The sequence below is a fragment of the Bufo bufo genome, chromosome 4 (assembly GCF_905171765.1).
Source record: "Bufo bufo chromosome 4, aBufBuf1.1, whole genome shotgun sequence".
Classification (NCBI taxonomy): domain Eukaryota; kingdom Metazoa; phylum Chordata; class Amphibia; order Anura; family Bufonidae; genus Bufo; species Bufo bufo.
In genome coordinates, this window is record NC_053392.1 from 572,706,749 (window position 1) to 572,730,660 (window position 23,912).

The 23,912-nt window shown below is 46.3% G+C and overlaps 1 protein-coding gene across 1 annotated transcript in view; it reads right to left on the minus strand.

Moving 5' to 3' along the window:
- DYNC2LI1 (dynein cytoplasmic 2 light intermediate chain 1) overlaps positions 1–21,049 on the minus strand; it is a 46,932-nt gene extending 25,883 nt beyond the window's left edge. The window contains exons 1-11 of the mRNA XM_040427571.1: positions 20,962–21,049; positions 19,195–19,303; positions 16,830–16,864; positions 14,582–14,651; positions 13,497–13,585; positions 11,911–12,097; positions 11,228–11,296; positions 5,020–5,097; positions 2,270–2,346; positions 1,346–1,416; positions 1,020–1,117 (exon numbers count right to left, since the gene is read on the minus strand). Coding sequence (XP_040283505.1) covers positions 1,020–1,117; positions 1,346–1,416; positions 2,270–2,346; positions 5,020–5,097; positions 11,228–11,296; positions 11,911–12,097; positions 13,497–13,585; positions 14,582–14,651; positions 16,830–16,864; positions 19,195–19,303; positions 20,962–20,975 — 897 coding nt within the window. The 5' untranslated portion in view covers positions 20,976–21,049. The remainder of the gene's footprint in view (positions 1–1,019; positions 1,118–1,345; positions 1,417–2,269; positions 2,347–5,019; positions 5,098–11,227; positions 11,297–11,910; positions 12,098–13,496; positions 13,586–14,581; positions 14,652–16,829; positions 16,865–19,194; positions 19,304–20,961) is intronic.
- Between the last annotated feature and the right edge of the window lie 2,863 nt (positions 21,050–23,912).

A 23,912-nucleotide genomic window follows, 5' to 3' on the forward strand; every position in this document is an offset into this window, starting at 1 on the left:
GTTAGCGAGGACCCCTAAAGGGATTGATTGGTCAAAAGACCATTATAGTGAGTATTGTTAAATCCCAAGGGTCCCATAAGGGCACTGCAGTTTAGTGTTTCTGGTAATGGCCACACACCTTACCTTAGGTGTTGCCTATGTGGTCATTTAACCTTCCCTATTTATTGTGGCTGCTCCCATCATGCTGTGCAGTTTATACCTTCAGCCTTGTTGTGGATTGCTGGTGTTTGGATCTCGGCGGAGTTCCTGAGCTTCCATAGCCTTTTGAAATTAAGTTTCTCCTTCCCTTGTTGTTTATTGTTGGGGTTCTCTTGTGTTGCTCTTTTCCCAGTCATCTGTGTTTAGGCCTGTTCATCCTACCGTTTGTTGGTTGTCTCTTGTCCTGACATTAGTACTAGGGTCCTACAGGGTGAGTTAGGACTATAGGTTCCTGTGTATGAACTCACCTACCTCTGGGGTCAGTTCATACTTGCAGTCAATCAGGACTTTGTTTAGGGTTTCTCTAGGAGGTGACCTGCTCCTTTCCCTAGTTTCCAGGCCTTTTCCCCTCACCCCTTTCCCTCCTACGCTCAGTGTGGGTTTCCCTCCCACCCCGAAGCGTGACAGTGATGAGACAACCCCTTAAATGACTGTGACTTTCCACAGTTTTATTTCCAGAACCATGCGGCCAACAACCAATCTCGCTCATTCCTTGGCCGCTTTGATGCTGTTATGCATGTCCTTAACTCTTACATTTTCCTGTTTTTATATACTGGTTTCAGGGAGGATATGTGGCCAAAAGTCTTTCTAGAGTGCCTCTTTTAGGGGCTTGCTGCAAGAGGAGAGCCTGGCACACTGAGCTATCTGCTGGTCTTTGAACGCCTGTGTCATGCTCCCACCTCCCTCAGGTATTACTCCAAGGTGGAACATATTGTATTAGTTTTGTCAAGAGCTAAGAGTACCATTGTATACCATTCAGATTTTTCACTTTTGCCTTGACTATACAGCTCCCTGGAAGAACTGTGCTCCAACCGTATTACCTCTGGAGGAAAAACTCTCTCATACGTCTTTTTCCAAAGCTCCATGGGTGTTCGAGCGTTAACCTGTCTCAGGTCACTGTCGGAGGCAGGAGGGGTCCCTAAACATAAAGACAATGTAAAGCTTTAGTTAAAGAAAGTTTTCACCACACGCTGAGTTACGCTGAGTTCACCTGTCACAATCAAACAGCAGTTTTTGTCACTATCTGAACAAAAATGCATGAAATCCACCTCCTGTTGCTGCAATTTTTGCACAAATCGCTGCAAATAAACGTGATTTGACCACGAAAAGTGAACTCACGCTAAAGTAAAAAAGAAAAACATCTTACCAATCTGACTCAGGGAATCGGATCCAGCTGGAATGACGAGAGGCTTGTTGTGATCCACAGACATGAGCTTGCTGCGAGTTTAACATAATCATGTGGTGAAAGACAAGCGAAATGTGTTTTATGAATATTTTATAAATCTGGTTGAAAAATATTCTAACTGTATAGACTGGAGTTCTACGCAGGGGCTAAGCATGAAAACATATTAAGGGGGTTATCCAACTCTTTGTAACTGATGACCTATCCTCTGAATAGGTGATCGGCATCTGATTATGGGGGTCCGAATCCCGGGACCCCCGCCGAACAGCTGCTTGAAAAGGGCTTGGCTCTCCTCTGAGCGCTGCGGCTTTCTCGCTGCTTATCACTGGCCTAGGATAAGCAGCGAGAAGGCCACGGCGCTCAGAGGAGCACCGAGGCCTTCTGAAACAAGTGATCAGTGGGGTTCTGGGTGTCAGACCCCCACCGTTCAGTTGCTGATACCATATACAGAGCGCAGGTCATAGGTTACAAAGAGCAGGATAACCCCTTTAAATGGTCACCAATTCATTCATGTAACACCATGCTGCCACATTTTATCACTGCAGTTTCCCTCCAATGATAACCTTGCTCAGATATGTGTTGCCGAAATTGGCCACCCCACCAATATAAAGGTATGGCAACAAGTACAGATTTTTATCCTTGATGCTTTCCTTTTACGATCTACACCTCATTTTGGCTTCCAAAACGACGTGTGGCTGTACCCTGGGGTGTCCTATTGCTGCAGCACACATCAGAGTAAGGATATTGTTGGGGGGAAACTGCAGTGATAAAATGTGGCAAGACAGTGTTACGTGAATGAATTGGTGACCACGTAATGCATGGTGTTTGAGCACCTGAACAAGTTGAGATGTGGTAATACATTTTCAGATTCGCATGGGCCGCTCTTACCTCCTGTCTTGTCCAAATGCCAAATGATTTACAAATGAACGTAAGACACTTTTGTGAGATTCAGCTTTGCTAGTGAACTGTAAAGACAAAGAAAATTCTCTGTGTTACTGACACTTATTACCTATTTAGGGAGTTCCAAAGTGAGCTTTTCCAAAAGACTGATGACTGTAAAGGCTCATGTACATTTTATTCCAAAATATACTAGAGCTGCCATAGAGATCCATGAGTCAGTTTACAAAAACATGATAATAAGCGATTGCAAAGATTTTTTTTTTATTATTTTATACCGATCTTAAGGCAGTTTTACAAAGGCCAATCCACAGGCAATTATTGGGAACAAACTATTTGTTCCCAACCATTGTCTGATAGTTGAGCAGAGATGATAGCTGCATTTACAAGTAGCAATCGTCCCCTCTGTATGGAGATGAATGACGGACGTTCCTCCGCATACAGATTCATTGTTTGCCGCAGCAGGGTGTTCGGCTGCCAGCGAATGATGATTTTATGTACCGCATTAAAGATGCGATCACCGATTAACGAGCACTTGCTAGTTTGTTGGGTGATCAGCAGCACCATTTACACAGGACAATTATCCATTCCTACAAATGCTTATTCTTGATAACTGCACCAATCCATGGCGGAAAATGCAGTTTGTTTGACATGCTAACTAGCTTACCAAGTGCCTGGAGGAGCACGATTAATGCGTCTTGCAAATGCCCAAGTCTGCCTTCACACAAATTCCAAGTGCCACCCCTTGCACCTTCATGTCCGCCTTCTCCTCTGCAACATCACGATCTGCCTGTCGGGGCATTATGCGTCTCGTCAAAACCTCATTGATGTGCAGAAGAGGAGATTGGCTGTGCTTTCACATTGACTGCCCTACAGGGGACACAGTCACAGTAACTGCGCATGCGCCGAACCTTGTGACGTCTTTGTGAAGATGACTTTGCAAACGTGATGTTGCAGGGGAGGGAGTAGACATAAAGGTGCAAGGGTCGGCACTGGGAACTTGTGTAGAGGCGGGCCTAGGCTCTTCATGGAGGCGGGCTTGGGCACCTGCAGAAGGGGGGCTGGGGATCCGGCAACCGTTAATCACGCCCCGCCGGGCACTTGGTAAGCTAACTAGCAACATTGTGATTCCTTTAGTTATACAAAGTGGATGTAGCTGACACTTTCCCTTTAACCCTTAGGACACCAGAGGTTTTTTCATTTTTGCGTTTTCATTTATCTTCCCTATCTTCCTTGAGCCAAAACTTTTTTATATTTCCATTCACATAGCTGTATGAGGGCTTATTTTTTGCGGGACAAGTTGTATTTTCTAATGCCACCAATAATTGTGGCCTACAATGTAGTGGGAAACGTTAAAAAAAAACTCCAAATAGGGTGGAATTGGAAAATAAATTCCTCCACCATTTCACAGGTTTTGTTCCCACAGCGTTCTGTGTGCAGCAAAACTGAGCCATGCCCTTCGTTCTCTGATCAGTACAATTACAACGATACCACATATGTATAGGTTTTTTATGTCAAAATAGTTTAAAAATAAATTTTAACTTTGAAGAAAAAAATAATTGTTGTACATCATCATATTCTGACTCCCATAACTTTTTTTTATAGTTATATCTACTGAGCTGTGCAGGGCTCATTTTTGGCAGGACAATCTGTAGTTTTTATTGATACCATTTTGGAGTGCGTGTGACTTTTTGATCACATTTTATTACATTTTTTGGGAAAGAGAAGCAATAAAAAAATGGCAAATTGGCCATTTTGACCCTTTTTTCCGTTACGCCATTTTCCGTATTGTAAAAATATTTTTATATTTTAATAGTAAGGGCGTTTTCAGTCGCGGTGATACCCATGATGTTTATATTTTTGGTTATTTAGATTTTTTTTTTATTATACATTTTTTATATATTTTGTAAGTTTTTTAAACTTTTTTTGTGATGATTTTAAAGCTCGTATAGGAGCATACAAAATGGATTCTTTATTTTTTAATTTTGAACAATCATGTATTTTTAAAATGGATTTATTACTGAGAATTGCTCATTTCTTATGTTGGCCAAAATGAGAATTGCAGCTTCAATACTGTCAGCCTCTTCAGGGAGGCTCAGAGCATTGAAACCAACTACCGGCATCCTCACTGGCCACAGGGGATGCCGATAAGATGCACCCGTTTTTTTGACACTTTAGATGCCGTGATCTCACTTGATCACGGCATCTAAAAGCTTTAATTACCGTGATCGGCATTGTTGCCGGTCGTAGTAATTAGCCATGGGTCTCTGCTGTTTGAAACAGCAGAGACCTGCCGGCCATGATGCCCGATGCATGTGCAAGCCAGCGCCATGTTTGCCTATGGCTCCAAACATGGTAGCGAAAGGGTTAAAAGGAATCTGTTACCACAATTCTGGACTATAAGTAGTACCGCACACAAGCAGTCCCGATCACCATTTGCTATTTTCCTACTGCACTCACATTTGCACTGAAATACACAGTCTGGACTGCTGTGCTGTGCTAACATAATGGAGAGGACTCCTGTGCACATGCACAGCAGTCCAGACAATGCATTTCAGTACAACTTTGACAGCGGTGGAACAGGGGGCAATCTGGGCTATAGATCTGCAGTACTACTCATGTATTACTGCAGATAACAGTCCAAGATCGTGGTGACAGGTTCCTTTTATTACATCAAACTAATTTGTTTTAGATTGGGAACCTTGTCTATAAAGCTTCAGAATTTCAGCCTATATACAAACCAGCAGAGAAGCTCCAAAGTAATGTGATACAAAGCGGAGTGTTTTGCAGATTATTTTTCTTTTTTCAGAATCAAAATCCTGAAATCAATGAAACGCACGATTAAATAATTATTGGAAATTAAAATACATCATACAATAGATCAGGAAACTCGTTCATCATGCACATTGACTGATAGACGGCAGTCATGTCATACATGCATAGCTCAAGTGCACCCTTAGCATCTCTCCCCCCTGATTTGTAAAACAAGATTTTTGTGAAACTCACCTGTAAAATCTCTTTCTCGCGGGGTTCATTGGGGGACACAGGACCAAGGGTATAGCTTGCTGCTGCCACTAGGAGGCGACACTAGGCTGAAAAGTGATAACTCCTCCCCTGCAGGCTATACCCCCTCCAGCCTGGAGAGAGCATATCAGTTTGTGCCCAAGCAATAGGAGTAGGAGAAAAAAACCAAACAACCAACAACTGGTCAACGCCAGTCGGATCAAACCAGAACTGGGGCCATACTGGCTCCGCAACCAACAACAATCACGGCAAACAGAAATTACTGGGTGGGAGCTGTGTCCCCCAATGAACCCCGCGAGAAAGAGATTTTACAGGTGAGTTTCACAAAAATCTCGTTTTCTCGCTGGTATCATTGGGGGACACAGGACCGTGGGACGTCCTAAAGCAGTCCACGGGGAGGGAACAAATCACATGCCCATGGAGTAAAACGCCTTTGAGGATGCGTAACTCGCTGCCGCCTGCAGACTTTGCTGCCTGGAACAGTATCCGCCGATGCCTAGGAAGGCACCCGGTAAGACTTGACGAACGTGTGCCCAGCAGATCAAGACATTGCCTTCCCCACTGGGAAGCTACTGCATGAAGGAGATGGACCAGAGAAGCACCGACCGCTGGTCGGGTGGGCCAAGACTCAGCTGGGCGTTGCCTTACCCGGAGGGCGGAATGCCTGAGCAACTGTATAACGGATCTAACTGGAAAACATCCTTTGGAGGCCGTCAGCCTTGACAACGACCCAAGGATAAAAATTGGTAGAAGTCCGTACGGCTGTAAGCGCTAGTCAAGGACAAGGAAGCTCAGAGGCCAAATCACATGGCTGATGGAGAGCTCGGTCTGTGTAATGCGAGGGAGAAAGAAGAGAAGCCCATGTCTGTGAGGGCGTGGAAAGACAACCACCTTCTGCGAAAAAAGAGGATCCTGGACGGAACACTGCCCTATGCTCATACTTAAAGAAAAAAAGTACGTACCAGAAGGCGTACCAACTCTGAGAAAAAATAATAATAAAAAATTAACGCTACAAAATAGCTGGCTCCTGGCCGTAGCTGTGGAAGTAGAACTAAAAAGGCCAAGTCCGCAGGATTCACCTCTGGTCAAGAGAACGCCCCATAGGGAGCGGAATATCGGTAGACCAACGCCCTTATAGCCGTAGAGGCTTGTGGAGAGATTTCTAGTGAGAGAGGCTGCCCGAGAATCACGAAGAAACAAACGCCTGAGCCAGGCGTGCCCCACTGCCGGCCAAAGCATCAACACCACGCGAGAAAGGTAAAGTAAAGCCAATGTGAGCACCACCTGTGATGGGAAGCCCCGTCAGTGACCGAATTTTAACCAAGCGGCAACGCTGTCTGGAAGGGCAGATGAGTGGAACAAAGATGAGAGAAATACTCTTGCCGGGTGAAGTTTGATTACAGCGTCCAACGCATCCAAAATAGCGATGGGCTTCCAGAGCCGTACAACCCATGGCTACTGGTCCGCTAGACAGAAGGATGAGGAGATCCGTTATGCAACTCGAGGAGAGATCGGAAAGGAAAAGTGTGATCCATTCCAGGGACAAAACCCCTACTAGCGGGGGACGTCGTAACAGGCACCCGCTCTACCCGTCTTGGGAAGGCTCTCAGTCCACCCCTGGAATGAGCAGTGAAAGAACAACCACCATTGGCCTGCGGTGACGTAAACATTACTGATATCTGAAGAGAGGTAGCACCAATGGCGTTACGGTATGACTACTAGAATCCAAGTCCCGCTTCGAACGGCAATCTAGTGTTGACGAGTGCCGTAGGGACTGAGCTACCCAGTAGAACGCACTCAAAGGTAGGTGCTGATCAGCCATGGTAACTACACCATCGTCACGCCCAAGCCGACGACAGAAGGACAACAGTTGTCAGAGCCACGGACCATTATTGGTAGTAAACCAGAAAGAGGCCAGAACTAAAGCCCATTCCCATGTGAGACTGGCGCTCTACAGAATCTAGTGGTAATGCGATACTCCGCCTGAAGGGAGGCCATACAAGCCCCAAGAGTAATGCTCACGCCATACTCCAGCTGAGGAGTAGGCCATACCTTCGAGGTCACTGAATTCCCGTGTTAGAGGAATCCGTTGCCTGACGAAAGAACTATGCAGTAGGAACCTTAGCATGTAATGGTGACTCCAACACCCCTCGTGCGGTAGGGGCTACCGCATGCTCCGCCAGCGTGGACATGAGGGGAAGGTCTGAGGACATCCAGTAGAAGTCCTGGTATCAAGCTGACCCAGTTAGTAGAGCTAACCTTAAACCCTCCACCTGAAAAAGGGCGCTGAACAGGAGCAACTGCCGAAGTAGTACCAGGGTAGAACACCTACCTGAGGGGGGCTGTCCCGCTACAGCGATTAGGAGCATCTAACCCTAGCGTGAAGACTACCCTGCGAAGGAGAAGACTTGTAGTAGTCACTGCGGAGTGCCAGCATAACACCCTCACCTAGATAAGGATGAGTGGTGGACGAAGCATCCAGGGTCGGTGGAATATTCTGCTTGCTGGATCTTGATCACAGCACTCTGTGCAGTGAGACTGACCTGAACGGTGGAGGCTCATGGGGATGGGGAGTCTCTAGGACACATAAGGCTGGATGACTCCCCTGAGAGCACAAAGGGCCGACATTTTTGTGTCTTCAATAAGTGCATGAAGAAAAGAGGGATACAATATGGGAGTATCCCTAGTATCCAGTGTCAGTATCCATATACCACTAGATGGAGAATATCAGGCACCAGCGGTACCGACTGTTGACAAGGACCACCTGTGAAGGCAGCCGAGTCATCTAGAGACGTGGCGTAGTTGAAATACTGCATGCAGAGATGCATAGTGATTCCCCCGTTAATCGATAGTTTGTAGCGGGTAATGCCATAGGAAGTATGTGATGGCAAATGAGAGATGGAATAGCACCAATGGTAGCGCAAACCCCCGGTTAGGGAAGGGGGTAGCGCAATAGTCAGAACCGCAATCTACGGAAGTGTAATTACCCACTCAATGCAGGGGGAAAAAAACCTACGGTAAGCACTGCGCCCAGTGGCAGTGCAAACACTTTACCTATGGTCGGGAGTAACATATCCAGTAAGTACTGTAACCCGAGGTAGTGCAAATACATCACACCTCGAAGGGGGTAACGCACCTAGCAGGAACTTGTCATATGACGTGTTCTGTACTCTGTGGGATGTGCCATTATCCCAGCCCAGTAAGGAGTTAATGCGTACGTAAAACTGCGACAGCAGTGAGAATGCCATAATGCCACCTATACAAGAGGTTAATGTATGCTGACGATACTGAGCCCAGTGGAACTTCAATTCCGCCACTCACAGAACGAGGGGCACCTATGGCTGGCATTGAGACCAATGCTAGTGCGGTCAGTCCACCTCAGGAAGGAGGTAATACCCAATTAAGCACTTAATGCATACACCAAAAACCGGCTAGCACGGACGTAATCTTGGAAAAATGATCCGGATTCATGTCAGAGTCCGAATAACTGTCCTGCTTCGGGCTGCTCGTGCGCAGTTCCACCTCTCAGCCTCTAGCCCATGGCTGTTGCAGGCTGTGGCGGTGTTGACATAAGAACCAAACTACCCGTAGCTGGAATGGAACTAAAGGTCTGCTGACCGGATTGCGCAGACGGTGCTCTATTACCCAAACGACCCAGGAGGGTGGATTGGGAACTTCCAGAGGTCCTCCGCTGTGTTGCGCAGGAGGAGAAACATCAAACAGACGCCCCCGAAGGGTGGATGGGAAGTTTCAGTTGTCCTCCACTGGATTTGCGCAGTTGGATATTTGTGCAGTTGTAGTATTATCAACCAACCGGCCTCAGAGGACAGATTGGGATCCTTCAGATGAACCCCACTGGATTTACGTAAATGGAGCATTATCAACCAAACGGTTTCAGCGGGTGGAATGGGGATCCTTCGTATGCACTCCACCGGATTTACGCAGTTGGAGTATTATCACCAAACGGCCCGGAGGGCGGATTGGGAATCCTGCAGATGTACTCCACTGGATTTGCGCAGTTGGAGCATAATCAACCAACCGGCCTCAGCGGGCGGATTGGGGATCCTTCGGATGTACTCCACTGGATTTACGCAGTTGGAGCATTATCAACCAAACGGCCCAGAGGGCGGAATGGGAATCCTCAGGTGTACTCCACTGGATTCTTCTCACCCAAACGGCCCCGGAGGGCGGATTGGGAACCCTTCAGATGTACTCCACTGGCTTTGCCCAGGTGGAGCACCATCAATCAAACTGCCCGTAAGGAGGATTGGGAATCCTTTAGATGTACTCCACTGGATTTTGCGCAGTTGGAGCATTATCAACCAAACGGCCCCGGAGGGCGGATTGGGAAAGGAGGGCAGGCCTGTATGGGCGCACTTCTTTATTTAACAAATAAAATAAAATAATAAATGTATGTATGTATGTGTGTGTATATATATATATATATTTTATTTTTATTTATTTTTTATTATTATTTAACCGGGTGAGGACCTAACCTCAAATGGACAAGGGGCAGGGAAGGCTGCATACTGCAATATTAAGGCACTTCGTGCCTGCAGATAGAGACCCAGGGTAAGTGTAATCTGGTCACTGGATTAGGAAGGGTTAAACTGTCCAAGGACCGGGGCGGAGCCAGCTGGCTCCAGAGGAGAATTCGTGCCAGAAAATGGATCCGCCCCTCCATACTTGAGGGTGGAAATTGCGGCCTAGAAGGCCGCAAAGCCGGGAACTAGAGTTTTATGCAGGCCGACGGTACCTGGATCGGTGCAAGAATAAGGCCGCCTATGCCCACTGGCCGCGGAAGCCCGCCCCGTGGGCCGGGAGAAGACAACAGCGTGGCCGGAAGAAAACGGAAGGCCCGAATGAAGCCGGGGCCTAGATTTGTGGTGCCCGGCCGACTGGGATCTCCGCCCGCCGTATCCGCCGGTGCTTCCGGATGCGGAACGGCACTAACAGGCGCCAAGATTATACCTGCCAAAGGTATGGTGTTTGACCGGCCGGGAGCCTGCCCGGCCGGTCTGAGAACAAGGGGCACGAATGGAGCGCAGCGGCGCCAGCTTCTGAGTGTCCCCTGCCCGATATGAGCCGCGTTAGATCGGAGGGTGTGTAGAGGGAAAATCTAAAATGCCGCCGCCGGGTTTGAGGATTAACCCCTTTATTACCTCAATGAGGTGATATGCGGCCATGGTGTGAGGGGGACAGGGAGGGACAGTAATACTCACCTGTCTTCATCTGTGGTCTTCACCCTTAGTCTTGTCCAGCTGGGCCACCCAACGACCGCTGGCACCAGGCATCAGGGGTCCGGGCAGAGAAGGGCTGGAGAGGAGGTGGCCCTCTTGCTGGCGGGAAGCAGGGGAGCGAGGCTGCCCTGGTCCACTTTGTCTTCTTGGGGGAGGCAAGGCGGTGGAACCAGCAACACCGGCCAGCCTCCCAGGGAGACAGGGACGCAAGCGTGCCTGTGCCCCATCCAGGAAATCTGTGCAAAATAACAAAATTAAGAAAATCAAAAAAGGCCACCCTGCTAAGCAGGGAGGTCTGCCTCCTACGACACTAAGCTAAAAACTGATATGCTCTCTCCAGGCTGGAGGGGGTATAGCCTGCAGGGGAGGAGTTATCACTTTTCAGCCTAGTGTCGCCTCCTAGTGGCAGCAGCAAGCTATACCCACGGTCCTGTGTCCCCCAATGATACCAGCGAGAAAGGGGGGTTCCAAAATGGAGTCTCAATGTATAATGTCCTTTTGTCCTAACAGAACATGAAACAGAGTAGTTCTGATGGGACAATCCTTTTCAAAACCAGCTTCTCTTAGCAGGATGATTTTCTCTCATTGAGTAATAATGACAATAGTCTTTTTATGATGGCAGATTACATATTTTGTGGATTAAGTTAACAATTTGCTATTTGGAAGAAAAAAATAAAATTCTTACCTGGAAAATATCATATTTGCTTCCAATAATCAATAAAGGCAATGGAAATGGGTCAATTAATTCTCTGTCCTGTTTGAATAAAAAAAATAATAAGCCTTAAACAAAAGTAAGCAATTAAACAGGGGTGCACAAGCTGCGGCCCGGGGGCCACGTGTGGCCCTTGATACAATCCTGTGTAGCAGGGGTCATGCTTTTATAGCAGGGGTGCACTCCCTTTTATGGTTGGGGGCCACATTGCAGGCTGAACAGATCCCAAAGGCCAAAAATATAACTCAAAGGGTTATGACTAACTAAAATTCTTTACTAAAATGACTAAACGAAATTCATAGTATTCAGTATATTGGGCAGACTAGATGGGCCAAATGGTTCTTATCTGCCGACACATTCTAGGTTTCTATGTTAAAATACCGTATTTATGTCATGCAGTATATACCATAAATGTCTGGTTAAACTTCCAGGACTCCCATCTAATGGGAGAAAAACTGCAAAATACATATGAGCAACCATAAGACATAGACATAAATATCTGCTATCGGATGGTAACACCCATTTGTCAATTGATTAAAGAATTTACAGTAGGAATAAGAGAGAAACGGCACAATGCAGAGTTGTATGATACGATGCCCCAGAACTGGTACTGTATGGGGGATACAAGTAGTGGCTGAAACATTCTGGAGACTTACAGGATGGTTGTTTGGAATATTCCTCCAAATGTTCTGCATGATTTGATTTGCTGCCTTAGAATTGGACTTTCCGATATCTGCGATCATTTTATCCACTCGCTTCCTGGTGACTTGTAACAGGCTGTCCATTGTGTGCCAAAGTTCATTAGGCTTCGACAGATCGAGAACAAGTACTATAGAAAACGTCCTATTATGACAATAATATAACAATATGGAAATGAGATAAAACATTTCTACGTGTAGATTGTAAGCCCTCACGGGCAGGGCCCTCTCTCCTTCTGTACCAGTCTGTAACCCGTCTTGTTCATGCTTAGTGCAATTGCCTGTATTATGTATGTGCACCCCTTATCATACGTACAGCGCTATAGAATGAATGGCGCTTTAATAATAAATAATAATAATAATTTCTAGACATAATAAAAAGCTCAATATTCTATTGCGTTGAAAATGACTTCTTCCTGCTGAGTGGGGGTGCAGCGCCACCTACTGGTGGAGCTTCATGACATTTCTGAAAAGCAATGAGGCTACAGAACTGAGAACAGAAAACATAGAAAGTGATAGAAAGGCAGGGCAGATGACCTTCTGCGAGGCCCCGTCCAAACGCGACGGATAGCGGAGCACAGAGGCAGCAAAGTAGATTCCATCGGAATAAATCACGTCCACACACTACAGATATTTTCAGCGCCCCGCAAACTGACCTGAGTGGTGGTATGGATTTTATATCTGCACGCAGCATGTTGCTCCCTGATGCAGATTTTTACCCTTTTCAATTCACATGCAGATTTTTCTACACATTTTTTCCCCTACGTGAATGTAGCCAAAGAGTATTTCCTGCACAAATGCATTATTTCACACACAATGGGCTAGATTTACTAATGTGTCTGCGCCAAAACCTGTCTAAAAAATGGCGACATTTGGTGCACCTGAGATTTTCTATACTTTTTTCGACATGCTTGTCAAGGGCTGAGGCTAAATTCACACGACGTACCTGTTTTGCACTCTGCAAAACACGGATACCGTCCATGTGCATGGCGCAATTTTCTCATTCCACTCAAAAGAACTGGCTATTATTGTCCGCGAAACAGACAAGAATAGGGCATGTTCTATATTTTGCAGAAAGGCAACATAACATCCGTGTGCTGTACGCATTTTTTTTAGAAATTGGTCTGTGTGTGATCTGTAAAAAAGGCAGATTGGATGCAGACCCAAAATAAGATTGTCTGCACGAGGACAGAGGACGGAGAGCTTCTCTGAAAAGGGAGCAGGGTCTAGGATGCGCCATTGCGCCATTTTGCACCAAAATTCTAGGGTAAAAATCTGTACGAAAGGCAGCCAACCAATGGCTGGTATAGAGTCGGAGAAAGATTTCTATCCCTGCACCACATTTATCATCCAGCCTGAGACTGTGTGATATATCTGTTGCAGGTCTAGACAGCCGATCTAAGTTTACGCCATCTTTAGGATTAGTAAATCTGGGACAATATCTTCTGGCCTGGGGAGGTCTTTCAACCACTATTTTTATGGCTTAATGTTAGAGAAACTCTAGGCGCCAATAATAACGGAGGCAGAGGATGTATTCCACTCACCGGATATTTTCACTAGTAATTGGAATCTGTATTAAATCTAATAGTGATGTTCCTCCACCAAGTTCCCAAAAATGAGCGATGTCCTTTGGCTGAAAAAGGAAAAAAAAAAAATTTTATTACGTAAAAAACAAAAAACAGTAATACAATCATGCCTGGCATACAACGACAGAGTTACCAACAACCCATACCTTTTCTCTGAAGGGCTGGAGCCAGTCGGCCATCTTCAGTGGGTTCTGTCTGTGGAAGTCTTGATGATCCATTAGAGCAGGGGTCAGAAACCTTTGGCGCTCCAGCTGTTGTGGAACACCAACTCCCAGCATGCACACTTGCTTGGCTGTTCTTGTAATTCCTATAGAAGTGAATGGAGCATGCTGGGAGTTGTAGTTTCTGAACAGCTGGAGTGCCGGAGGTTGCGGATCCCTGCATTAGAGCATTACCAGATTAGCTAGGTAGTCACCTGCTGACTGCAGTGTCTCTTACCACGCAACAGCTCATACCTATCCAGACCTTGCATAGCAATCAGTGCTATAAAATACAGCAATTACAATGAAAAAAACTGCGCAACATAGTTTTTTTGGCTTTTTTCTGCAAATTTTAAATTTATGGCGACTGACACCGTCTTAAATGGATATTCCCATTTTATAAAGCGATGGCATATCACTAGGATATGCCATCACTTTTCAATTTTATAATCCATCCTCGCCACAATCCTGGAGTCCCATTACTCCCACCGCTTTGACAGACAGGGCCAGGCAGGGCAGACGTACTCACGCCTGGCCCTAAACTCTCGCACAAAGAGTACATGGATGGAGATCTCCGAGCAGATGTGTATCTCCAGCAATGTACTGCGCATAAGCTGAACGTGCTGCAGCGAGAATTCAGGGTCAGGCATGAGTATGTCTACACTGCCGAGCCCTGTCAGTTAAAGCAGTTGGGGGCACCAGTGGGCTAATTTGCATGACATAAAAAGGCTTATTCCTCCGTCATGGTGGCACGTATCAAGATGGGACAAATATCATAAGACTATGCAGAGGCTGATGGTTTTCGTTACAGATCCCCTTTAACAGGCGGGCGTAAATACTTACTGTATTGTGTCCCTTTGCCTTCCGACCAAAGGTGTACTCTAATGCCAGCGTGGGTTTTGGAGCTTCATCCCTACGATTAGAAAAAAACTAATTATCATCATCATCGTCCTCATCAATACATATTTCAAAATCGTTTTAATTTGCAATAAATGTGCAAAAAAATACTCCCAACATGGAAACTCTGCACGAGTGGTGGTATAGTTGTGGATTCAGTGTATGGCGGGTCTGAGCTGATTCAAGTGTTACAAGTACCTGAGCGTTGAGGTCCAACTCCCGGCACCCCCGCCCATCAGCTGGAGGAAGGGACTGTGGCGCTCGGGAAAGCACTGAGCTCCTTGGCTGTGATTTCACGTCCATCGTTCACATGAACTTTCTGGGGGTCAGTTTCTTTCAAGTGAATAGGGCTGGGCGCGATACCAAGCACAGCCGCAATACAATGTACAGGGCTTTGCTTGGTAAGCTGTGAGAAGGCCGAGGTACTCACAGGCAAACCGGTGCCTTCTCAAACATCCAGAGGATAGGTCATCAGTATCAAAATCTCGGAAAACCCCTTTAACATCCTCTCCAGATTACATTATAGATACCACAATCATCTTAAGGGTAGAATTCCAAATTTCTACTACACTAAGAAATAAGTCAGGAGGGGGAATGTCACAGTGTGACAGCTGTCCACAAAGTGTGCATGGAGTTGTCACACATAACATCCCTAATGACTAGCCTGCCAGAGACTGCTCTGGTCAAAGCATTGATTTTAGGCAGTTTGTAACTGGGGGTCTAACCTCTAGGACCCTCAGCAGTGGTGTCCATTTGTCTACAAGGACCTGGTAGCGCAGACCAGCCAGACTCAAATTAAACTAATTGAGCTTGCGGCACAAGACACCAGGTAGACAACAGTGTGAATGTGCCTGTACTGCATTGATGTTGTCCTGCTAATCTGTCGGGGTCCCAGGGTTGGATCACCAACAATCACACAGAAATGATCTAGGCTAGGAATGAAAGCTGGAAAACGCACTCTAAGATGCAGAAATTTAGGTTAAAGGGGTTGTGCCAAATTGTAAAGCTATTCCCTATTCACAGGAGCGGTAACAACTAACAGATTGGTTGAAGTTCTACCACTGGGACCCCCACTGATGCCGAGAATGGGGGTCCTATTCCCCCATTCTGATAGAGCTGATCCCCCTCTAGGCCCGTTTCTGCCTCAATCGCAAAACAGACTGCTTCCTAGAGAGATGCTAGAGCATTATAACATAGTATAACACTGTCTTTGGTAAAAGTACTGGGCTCATAACTCCCCAGATTACTCAGATGGGTGAGATAAAAGGTATCCAGAAGGCTTTATGGTTTTGTTGGAACTGGTTTATTCAGATTTATTTTATAGGCTGGATTTTTTTGGGAATGGTAGGTAGGATTGGTAGAGGGACTTACCATTCCACCCCACTCCAGTAAAGCTATTCCCCCTCATTTGAAGTGTTCTCAGGTGTAGTCACTAGGATCGTTACTGGGGAGTAAATAGAGGCTTCAAACTGTCCATCTGGGTCAGAGCCTTGAAGCTGGTAGACCTGTCTCCTATGAAAAGTCTTATCTGCATGGGATTTGTACCTAGGTGAGGTAGAAACCCTGTTTAGTTAGCGCCCACATGGGCCAGGACTTTGATTTAATGTTTATGTGTTATTTTGGTAACGTGGCTTCACCCCAAGTGCTTGTACAACTTGGAATGCCTTGTTTTGTGCTGGATACAAAATAAACTGAGGGGGTCATTTACGCACAGATATACGCCACTTATGTGTCAGACTGCGGCGCAAAGATTATTTGCCCCTCAATCCGTGACTTTTTCCCCACTCATGGCAGGTCTAAAAAAAAAAGGGGGCATGGCATGGTAGGGGAAAAGGGCGGCCCGGAAGGCCCGTCTCATTTATTATTTTCTACGCCTGTTTTAGGCGTAGAAAATGGTCTAAATCTACACCAGCAAGGGAGCAAGTGTAAAGTCTGCCTAAGTTATGTAGAGGCCGATGCCGCCAGCGCAGGAGGGACGAAGACCGGCATCTAAATCGCCGGTCTTCATAAATGTCCCCCTGAGTTTGGACTTTTAAGACTGGTGAACCCAGTGACCTCTGTCATCGCCAACCTTTTCACACACACATCTCTACAATACCTCTTTAAGAGGTCTTGCTCATTATACCAGCTATACTATTCAGCTTCATCTCTTTTATGCATTTTTACTGTTGTTATCCACATGTGAGATGGATACCTGTCAATGCAGCGCAGGATAATGCAGGTTTTCCCCTACAATAAAAAGAGACGACAAAACAATCAATATAAAATACTACTAATACAGTGATATACAGTAAATACACCGACTATATTAGACATCTGTCTCAGGAAGACCATCTTCTTCTAAACACATGCCATCCAGTGATCAGGTGAATATTGTGGGTCTGACTTCTCTAACCTCCAAGTAAATGGCCAGCCTTGTAATACATGGATATGCAGAGTCTGCCATAGAGGTAACAGCCTTTACACAGCAGCTCTCCATTCTGACCCCCGTGAAGACATATGGACAGGTTTTTGTAGTGGGACAACTCCTTAAGGGCTCTGTGAGGTGGGATGGATTATCTCGGCAAAGGAGAAGTGCTCACTAACACAGATTTAGACAGATTTGTGAACAATATTTGAGAGTAATGGGTCTTTTGTGTCTGTAGAAAATGTTTCAGATCTTTGAGTTCAGCTCATGCAAAATGGGAGCAAAACCGAAAGTGTTGCGTTTGTATTTTTGTTCAGTGCATATTGTTAACTCACCCCCAGTATTCTGGCAGTGTCATTTGTTACATCGTAACTCAGTTGTGTCCATTGATTTTGAACCTTTTCATTATGGGAACCTGGTCATGTGACCTCAGCTCAGGTCTTGCTCTAATGTGGAAACAGGAACTCTGTCTCTCCCACGTGGCTGACTTTCTGTGAACTACAGGATGACATCATCACCAGTCACATCCCCCCTGGAGCTCTCAGGTCCTGCCTCTCTCAACATTCCTCTGTAGACCCCTGTGTTCTGTTAAACATGTAATGTCTCCACTATCTAAAGAACCAGGAGTGCAGAAATATAATAGGTGATTGTATACAGTGATTAGCTGCAGTTATATAACCCTCCTGACTCACACTGCTGGTCTGTACTATCTGTGTGGGCTGACTCTCCAGTATACGTCTATGAGATGTAGCTTCACACTGGTCTCCCTGCTTCCTGCATGTAAGAGGGGAGATAGCGGGAGATGACAGGACATATATGGGAGACAGACTCAAGCTGCATCACATAGGAGAGCATGGAGACCATGCAATGTGAGGGGACAGCAGCTCTGTCACTGATCTATCATGGCTGCCATTACTCAGAGCAGTGCAGTGTGGTGAGACTCTGCAAAGCCAGGCATGATGGGAAATGTAGGATTCATTAGGAAAACCATATGTGAGGGGAAGAAGGAATCAAGATGGCAGACAACCCTCAAATGGCACAACAACAGGCAAACACAAGAGCCTCCATCTTATTCTTTATTAATGGCCGATCCTTGCCAATGGCAAGGTGATCTTTTTAGGACAGGAACCGACACTAAATACTATGTACCTAAATGTGGAACCTGGAATCCCTGAATTTAATGGAGGCCAGCATTGCACCAAAACAGGTAGTATTTAGTGTAGGTTCCTGTCCTAAATAGATCACATTGACGCTGGTGGACAGGCACAAATAATTTTGTACAAAATGTCATTGCCAAGAAGCAGACTATAACATGCAGGCACTTCTTAGCAAGTCTTTTCCTTTGCTAAAAAGTGCGACTTGTAGTCCAAAAAATATGATATATGAGATTGGTCTCTGGACAGTCTTTTGATATTTTAATCTTTAATTGGTACATTAAAGTGTCCCTGAACTTTAGCAAAACCTTTCATGTGTTATGTTGACATGATTTTGAGTGGTGGGGGTCCAAGTGCTGAGAATTCCCCCCCCAGAACAAGAAAAGAGAAGTGCTTCCACAGACCTCTGTCTAATAGTCCCGGGAACGACGATCTCGCAGATTGTAGGGAAGGAAGCGTTCCTTCTCAACAACCTGCTGATCGCTAGCGGAGGAGACCAATGCATTTACATGCACTGATCTCCTCCATAGTATGGGGAGGAGCGATCACTATTGCCATCGCTCTCCCCCATACTGTCTCGTTGTTTCCCGGCAGCAGAGTGTGATTACACAGCGCGATCTGCCACTGGGAAACCATGATCTTTTGTACTGCACGAAAGATACAATTACCTGATGACAAGCGTTCTGCTCTTTCATCGGGTAATCGGCAGTGCATTCACACCGCCAGATCATCGCTAATGAGCGTTACTAGTAACGTTGGTTAGCAATGACCCGTGAAAAGGGCCAATACAAGGTCCATGAGCTTGTCTCCTGTGAGTCTTCTCTCTCCTCGTTCTAGTGATCGTGGGGGTCTCAGCGCTCAAAACCCTGCTGATCAATACTACTATGACATATAAAAAGTTTTGCTAGAGTACAGGGATACAGTAAAGGAGTTCTTGGACTTCACTAATTTCTGTTTTCAGTTACGTTGATTGGGGGAAGGGGGGGTCTTTTTTTTACCCCATTTTTGTTGCCTATGAAGAATATGGATCTTTCAGTCTCTGCAGAGTTGTCCTCGGCATTTTCTTTCGCCTGCACCTCGGAGGCAGCCAGGTCCCAAAGATTATCGCTGAAACAAGAAAAACATCCCGGAAGATTAAAGGGGTCCTCTCACTTCATCTAATGGCATTTATCGTATAGAGAAAGCTAATACAAGGCACTTACTAATATATTGTAATTGTCCATATTGCTTCCTTTGCTGGCTGGATTTATTTTTCCATCACATTATACACTGATCGTTTCCATGGTTACGACCACCCTGCAATCCAGCAGCAGTGGTCGTGCTGGCACACTATAGGAAAAAGCTCTGGTCTGTCTGGTGGCCAGGACTACAGGAGTGCACATAGGTGCACATAGGCGCTCCTGTCCCAGCCACCTCGTATCTGCGCTGCAGCGGTGGTCGTAACCATGGAAACGAGCAGTGTATAATGTGATGGAAAAATGAATCCAGCCAGAAAAGGAGGCAATATGGACAATCACAATACATTAGTAAGTGCCTTGTATTAACTTCCTCTATATGATAAATGCCATTAGCTGAAGTGTGACAACCCCTTTTATACAGAAAGATATCAGCTGACGGACATTACACGGAGATGGTTTTACCGTTTACTGCAGGTTAATCTTTGAACCTAATTTTAGGTACAGATGTCATCTCCAGAAAAGCCAGTAACTTCATACACAAACGTGATTATTTAACAGGTGAACTGCAGACGTATTGTACTCCAGAGCTGCATCCATAATTCTGCAGGCTGCCAGTCCTGTGTATCTGTGCTACACTGAGGATATGCAATTAAAGGGGTTTTCTGGGACTTAAAAAGTGATGACCTATCCTACAGAAAGATCACTGTCTGATCAGTGGGGGTTGGGCTGACCCCTGACACCCCTGCGATCAGCTGCTGGATGGGGCCAAGGCAATTGGGTGAGAAATACAATTAAAGTGAACGGGTCTGGGCTGCACAACCAAGCAACGCCACTGTTCAGCGTACGGCGCGGCCGACCATTGAGGTCCCTTTAAATAAGGGATTAGCAGGTTGTCAGGAGTCGAAACACTCTAGGGCAGGGATGCCCAATCTGCGGCCCTCCAGCTGTTGCAAAACTATAACTCCCAGCATGCCCGGACAGCCTACAGCAGGGATCAGCATCCTCCGGCACTCCAGGTGTTCTGAAAGTACAACTCCCAGAATTCTCCATTCACTTTTATATAAGTTGAGTTGCAAAAACAGCCGAGCATGTTTGCATGCTGGGAGTTGTAGTCTCACAGCAGATGGCGTGCCGAAGGTTGCTGAGCCAAGGCCAAAAGCTATCAGAGCATGTTGGGAGTTGTAGCTTTGCAACAGCTGGAGGGCCGCAGGTTGGGCATCCCTGCTGTAGGGGTTGTGTCTTTTCGGCAGCACTCAGGGGATGGAAGCTCCTAGGCCTCACCATGTGCCATTCATAATACCTATGGAGATGAGCAGCCTTTCAGCCCCCTGCATCCTCGGTGCTGCACCCTGGATTGGGAAATACTGCGGCTTGCACCTACTGGAAAGGGTGACCTAGTGCCCCCATTATAAGAGTCACTGGGCTAACCCCTTTAAGGTGACTGCATACATCAAAATCATTCTAATGGCTGCCATTATGATCACTTCAGATCCATTACTATTTTGTGAACTATTCATGGCCGCCTGTCACAGCCCTAATACACCAGGGACACATGCAATGACTGCAGAGGTCGGAGGAGCACCCTACCTGGAGCGGGGCATAGCACTCTGGATTTTGCAGGCTCAGAAAGACTCTCGCGTCGCTATAGTAACGCTCAGCGGCGGCGCCTTTTGATGACGTCAGAGACGAACTGCCTGCCGGGGCTTGTAGTTTGCGCTGCCGCTCCCAGTCTAGTGGCACTTGTTCCGCATATTACACAGCAAGCTCTGGTTCTCTGTCGGTTTTATTACACAAGACACAGATAATGTTGTAGTCAGAGTTGTGACCCAGCTGTTTGCAACACTGCCAGTAAAATATAGTTTACACTTTCAACCCCTTAAAGACTAGTGGTCACTGGGTTTTACAGGGTTAAAAAAAAGGTTGGTGTTGACCCTTAAGACCAATGGTGTCTGACAGTCCCCGGACATACTGCTGGCTGCAATAGCCTGTGACCATGTCTCCCAACTGTGACAATGAGGGACAACCGCAAGTAATAAGTCACATCTCTGACTCTGCCTAGTGCACATATACAGCCAATCCCTCACACAGAAATTGTATATACATTGTGTCCCTCTTTCAGTAGTTATGTCCACATTGTGCCCCCTCATAGTAGTTATACCCACATTGTTCTCCCCTTTCAGTAGTTATGCCCACATTGTTCTCCCCTTTCAGTAGTTATGCCCACATTGTTCTGCCCTTTCAGTAGTTATGCTCACATTGTTCTGCCCTTTCAGTAGTTATGCCCACATTGTGCCCCCTCATAGTAGTTATACCCACATTGTGCCCCCTTTCAGTAGTTATGCCCACATTGTGCCCCCTCATAGTAGTTATGCCCACATTGTTCTCCCCTTTCAGTAGTTATGCCCACATTGTGCCCCCTTTCAGTAGTTATGCCCACATTGTGTCCCCTCATAGTAGTTATACCCACATTGTGCCCCCTTTCAGTAGTTATGCCCACATTGTGCCCCCTCATAGTAGTTATGCCCACATTGTTCTGCCCTTTCAGTAGTTATGCCCACATTGTGCCCCCTCATAGTAGTTATACCCACATTGTGCCCCCTTTCAGTAGTTATGCCCACAATGTGCCTCCTCATAGTAGTTATACCCACATTGTGCCCCCTTTCAGTAGTTATGCCCACATTGTGCCCCCTTTCAGTATTATGCCCACATTGTTCCCCCTCATAGTAGTTATGCCCACATTGTGCCCCCTTTCAGTAGTTATACCCACATTGTTCTGCCCTTTCAGTAGTTATGCCCACAATGTGCCCCCTCATAGTAGTTATACCCACATTGTTCCCCCTTTCAGTAGTTATGCCCACATTGTGCCCCCTTTCAGTAGTTATGCCCACATTGTGCCCCCTTTCAGTATTATGCCCACATTGTTCCCCCTCATAGTAGTTATGCCCACATTGTGCCCCCTTTCAGTAGTTATGCCCACATTGTTCTGCCCTTTCAGTAGTTATGCCCACAATGTGCCCCCTCATAGTAGTTATACCTACATTGTGCCCCCTTTCAGTAGTTATGCCCACATTGTGCCCCCTTTCAGTAGTTATGCCCACATTGTGCCCCCTTTCAGTATTATGCCCACATTGTTCCCCCTCATAGTAGTTATGCCCACATTGTGCCCCCTTTCAGTAGTTATGCCCACATTGTTCCCCCTCATAGTAGTTATGCCCACATTGTGCCCCCTTTCAGTAGTTATACCCACATTGTGCCCCCTTTCAGTAGTTATGCCCACATTGTGCCCCCTTTCAGTAGTTATGCCCACATTGTGCCCCCTTTCAGTATTATGCCCACATTGTTCCCTCTCATAGTAGTTATGCCCACATTGTGCCCCCTTTCAGTAGTTATGCCCACATTGTTCTGCCCTTTCAGTAGTTATGCCCACAATGTGCCCCCTCATAGTAGTTATACCCACATTGTGCCCCCTTTCAGTAGTTATGCCCACATTGTGCCCCCTTTCAGTAGTTATGCCCACATTGTGCCCCCTTTCAGTATTATGCCCACATTGTTCCCCCTCATAGTAGTTATGCCCACATTGTGCCCCCTTTCAGTAGTTATGCCCACATTGTTCCCCCTCATAGTAGTTATGCCCACATTGTGCCCCCTTTCAGTAGTTATACCCACATTGTGCCCCCTTTCAGTAGTTATGCCCACATTGTGCCCCCTTTCAGTAGTTATGCCCACATTGTGCCCCCTTTCAGTATTATGCCCACATTGTTCCCCCTCATAGTAGTTATGCCCACATTGTGCCCCCTTTCAGTAGTTATGCCCACATTGTTCTGCCCTTTCAGTAGTTATGCCCACAATGTGCCCCCTCATAGTAGTTATACCCACATTGTGCCCCTTTCAGTAGTTATGCCCACATTGTGCCCCCTTTTAGTAGTTATGCCCACATTGTGCCCCCTTTCAGTATTATGCCCACATTGTTTCCCCTCATAGTAGTTATGCCCACATTGTGCCCCCTTTCAGTAGTTATGCCCACATTGTTCCCCCTCATAGTAGTTATGCCCACATTGTGCCCCCTTTCAGTAGTTATACCCACATTGTGCCCCCTTTCAGTCGTTATGCCCACATTGTGCCCCCTTTCAGTAGTTATGCCCACATTGTGCCCCCTTTCAGTATTATGCCCACATTGTTCCCCCTCATAGTAGTTATGCCCACATTGTGCCCCCTTTCAGTATTATGCCCACATTGTTCCCCCTCATAGTAGTTATGTCCACATTGTTCTCCCCTTTCAGTAGTTATACCCACATTGTGCCCCCTTTCAGTAGTTATGCCCACATTGTGTCCCCTCATAGTAGTTATACCCACATTGTGCCCCCTTTCAGTAGTTATGCCCACATTGTGCCCCCTCATAGTAGTTATGCCCACATTGTTCTGCCCTTTCAGTAGTTATGCCCACATTGTGCCCCCTCATAGTAGTTATACCCACATTGTGCCCCCTTTCAGTAGTTATGCCCACAATGTGCCTCCTCATAGTAGTTATACCCACATTG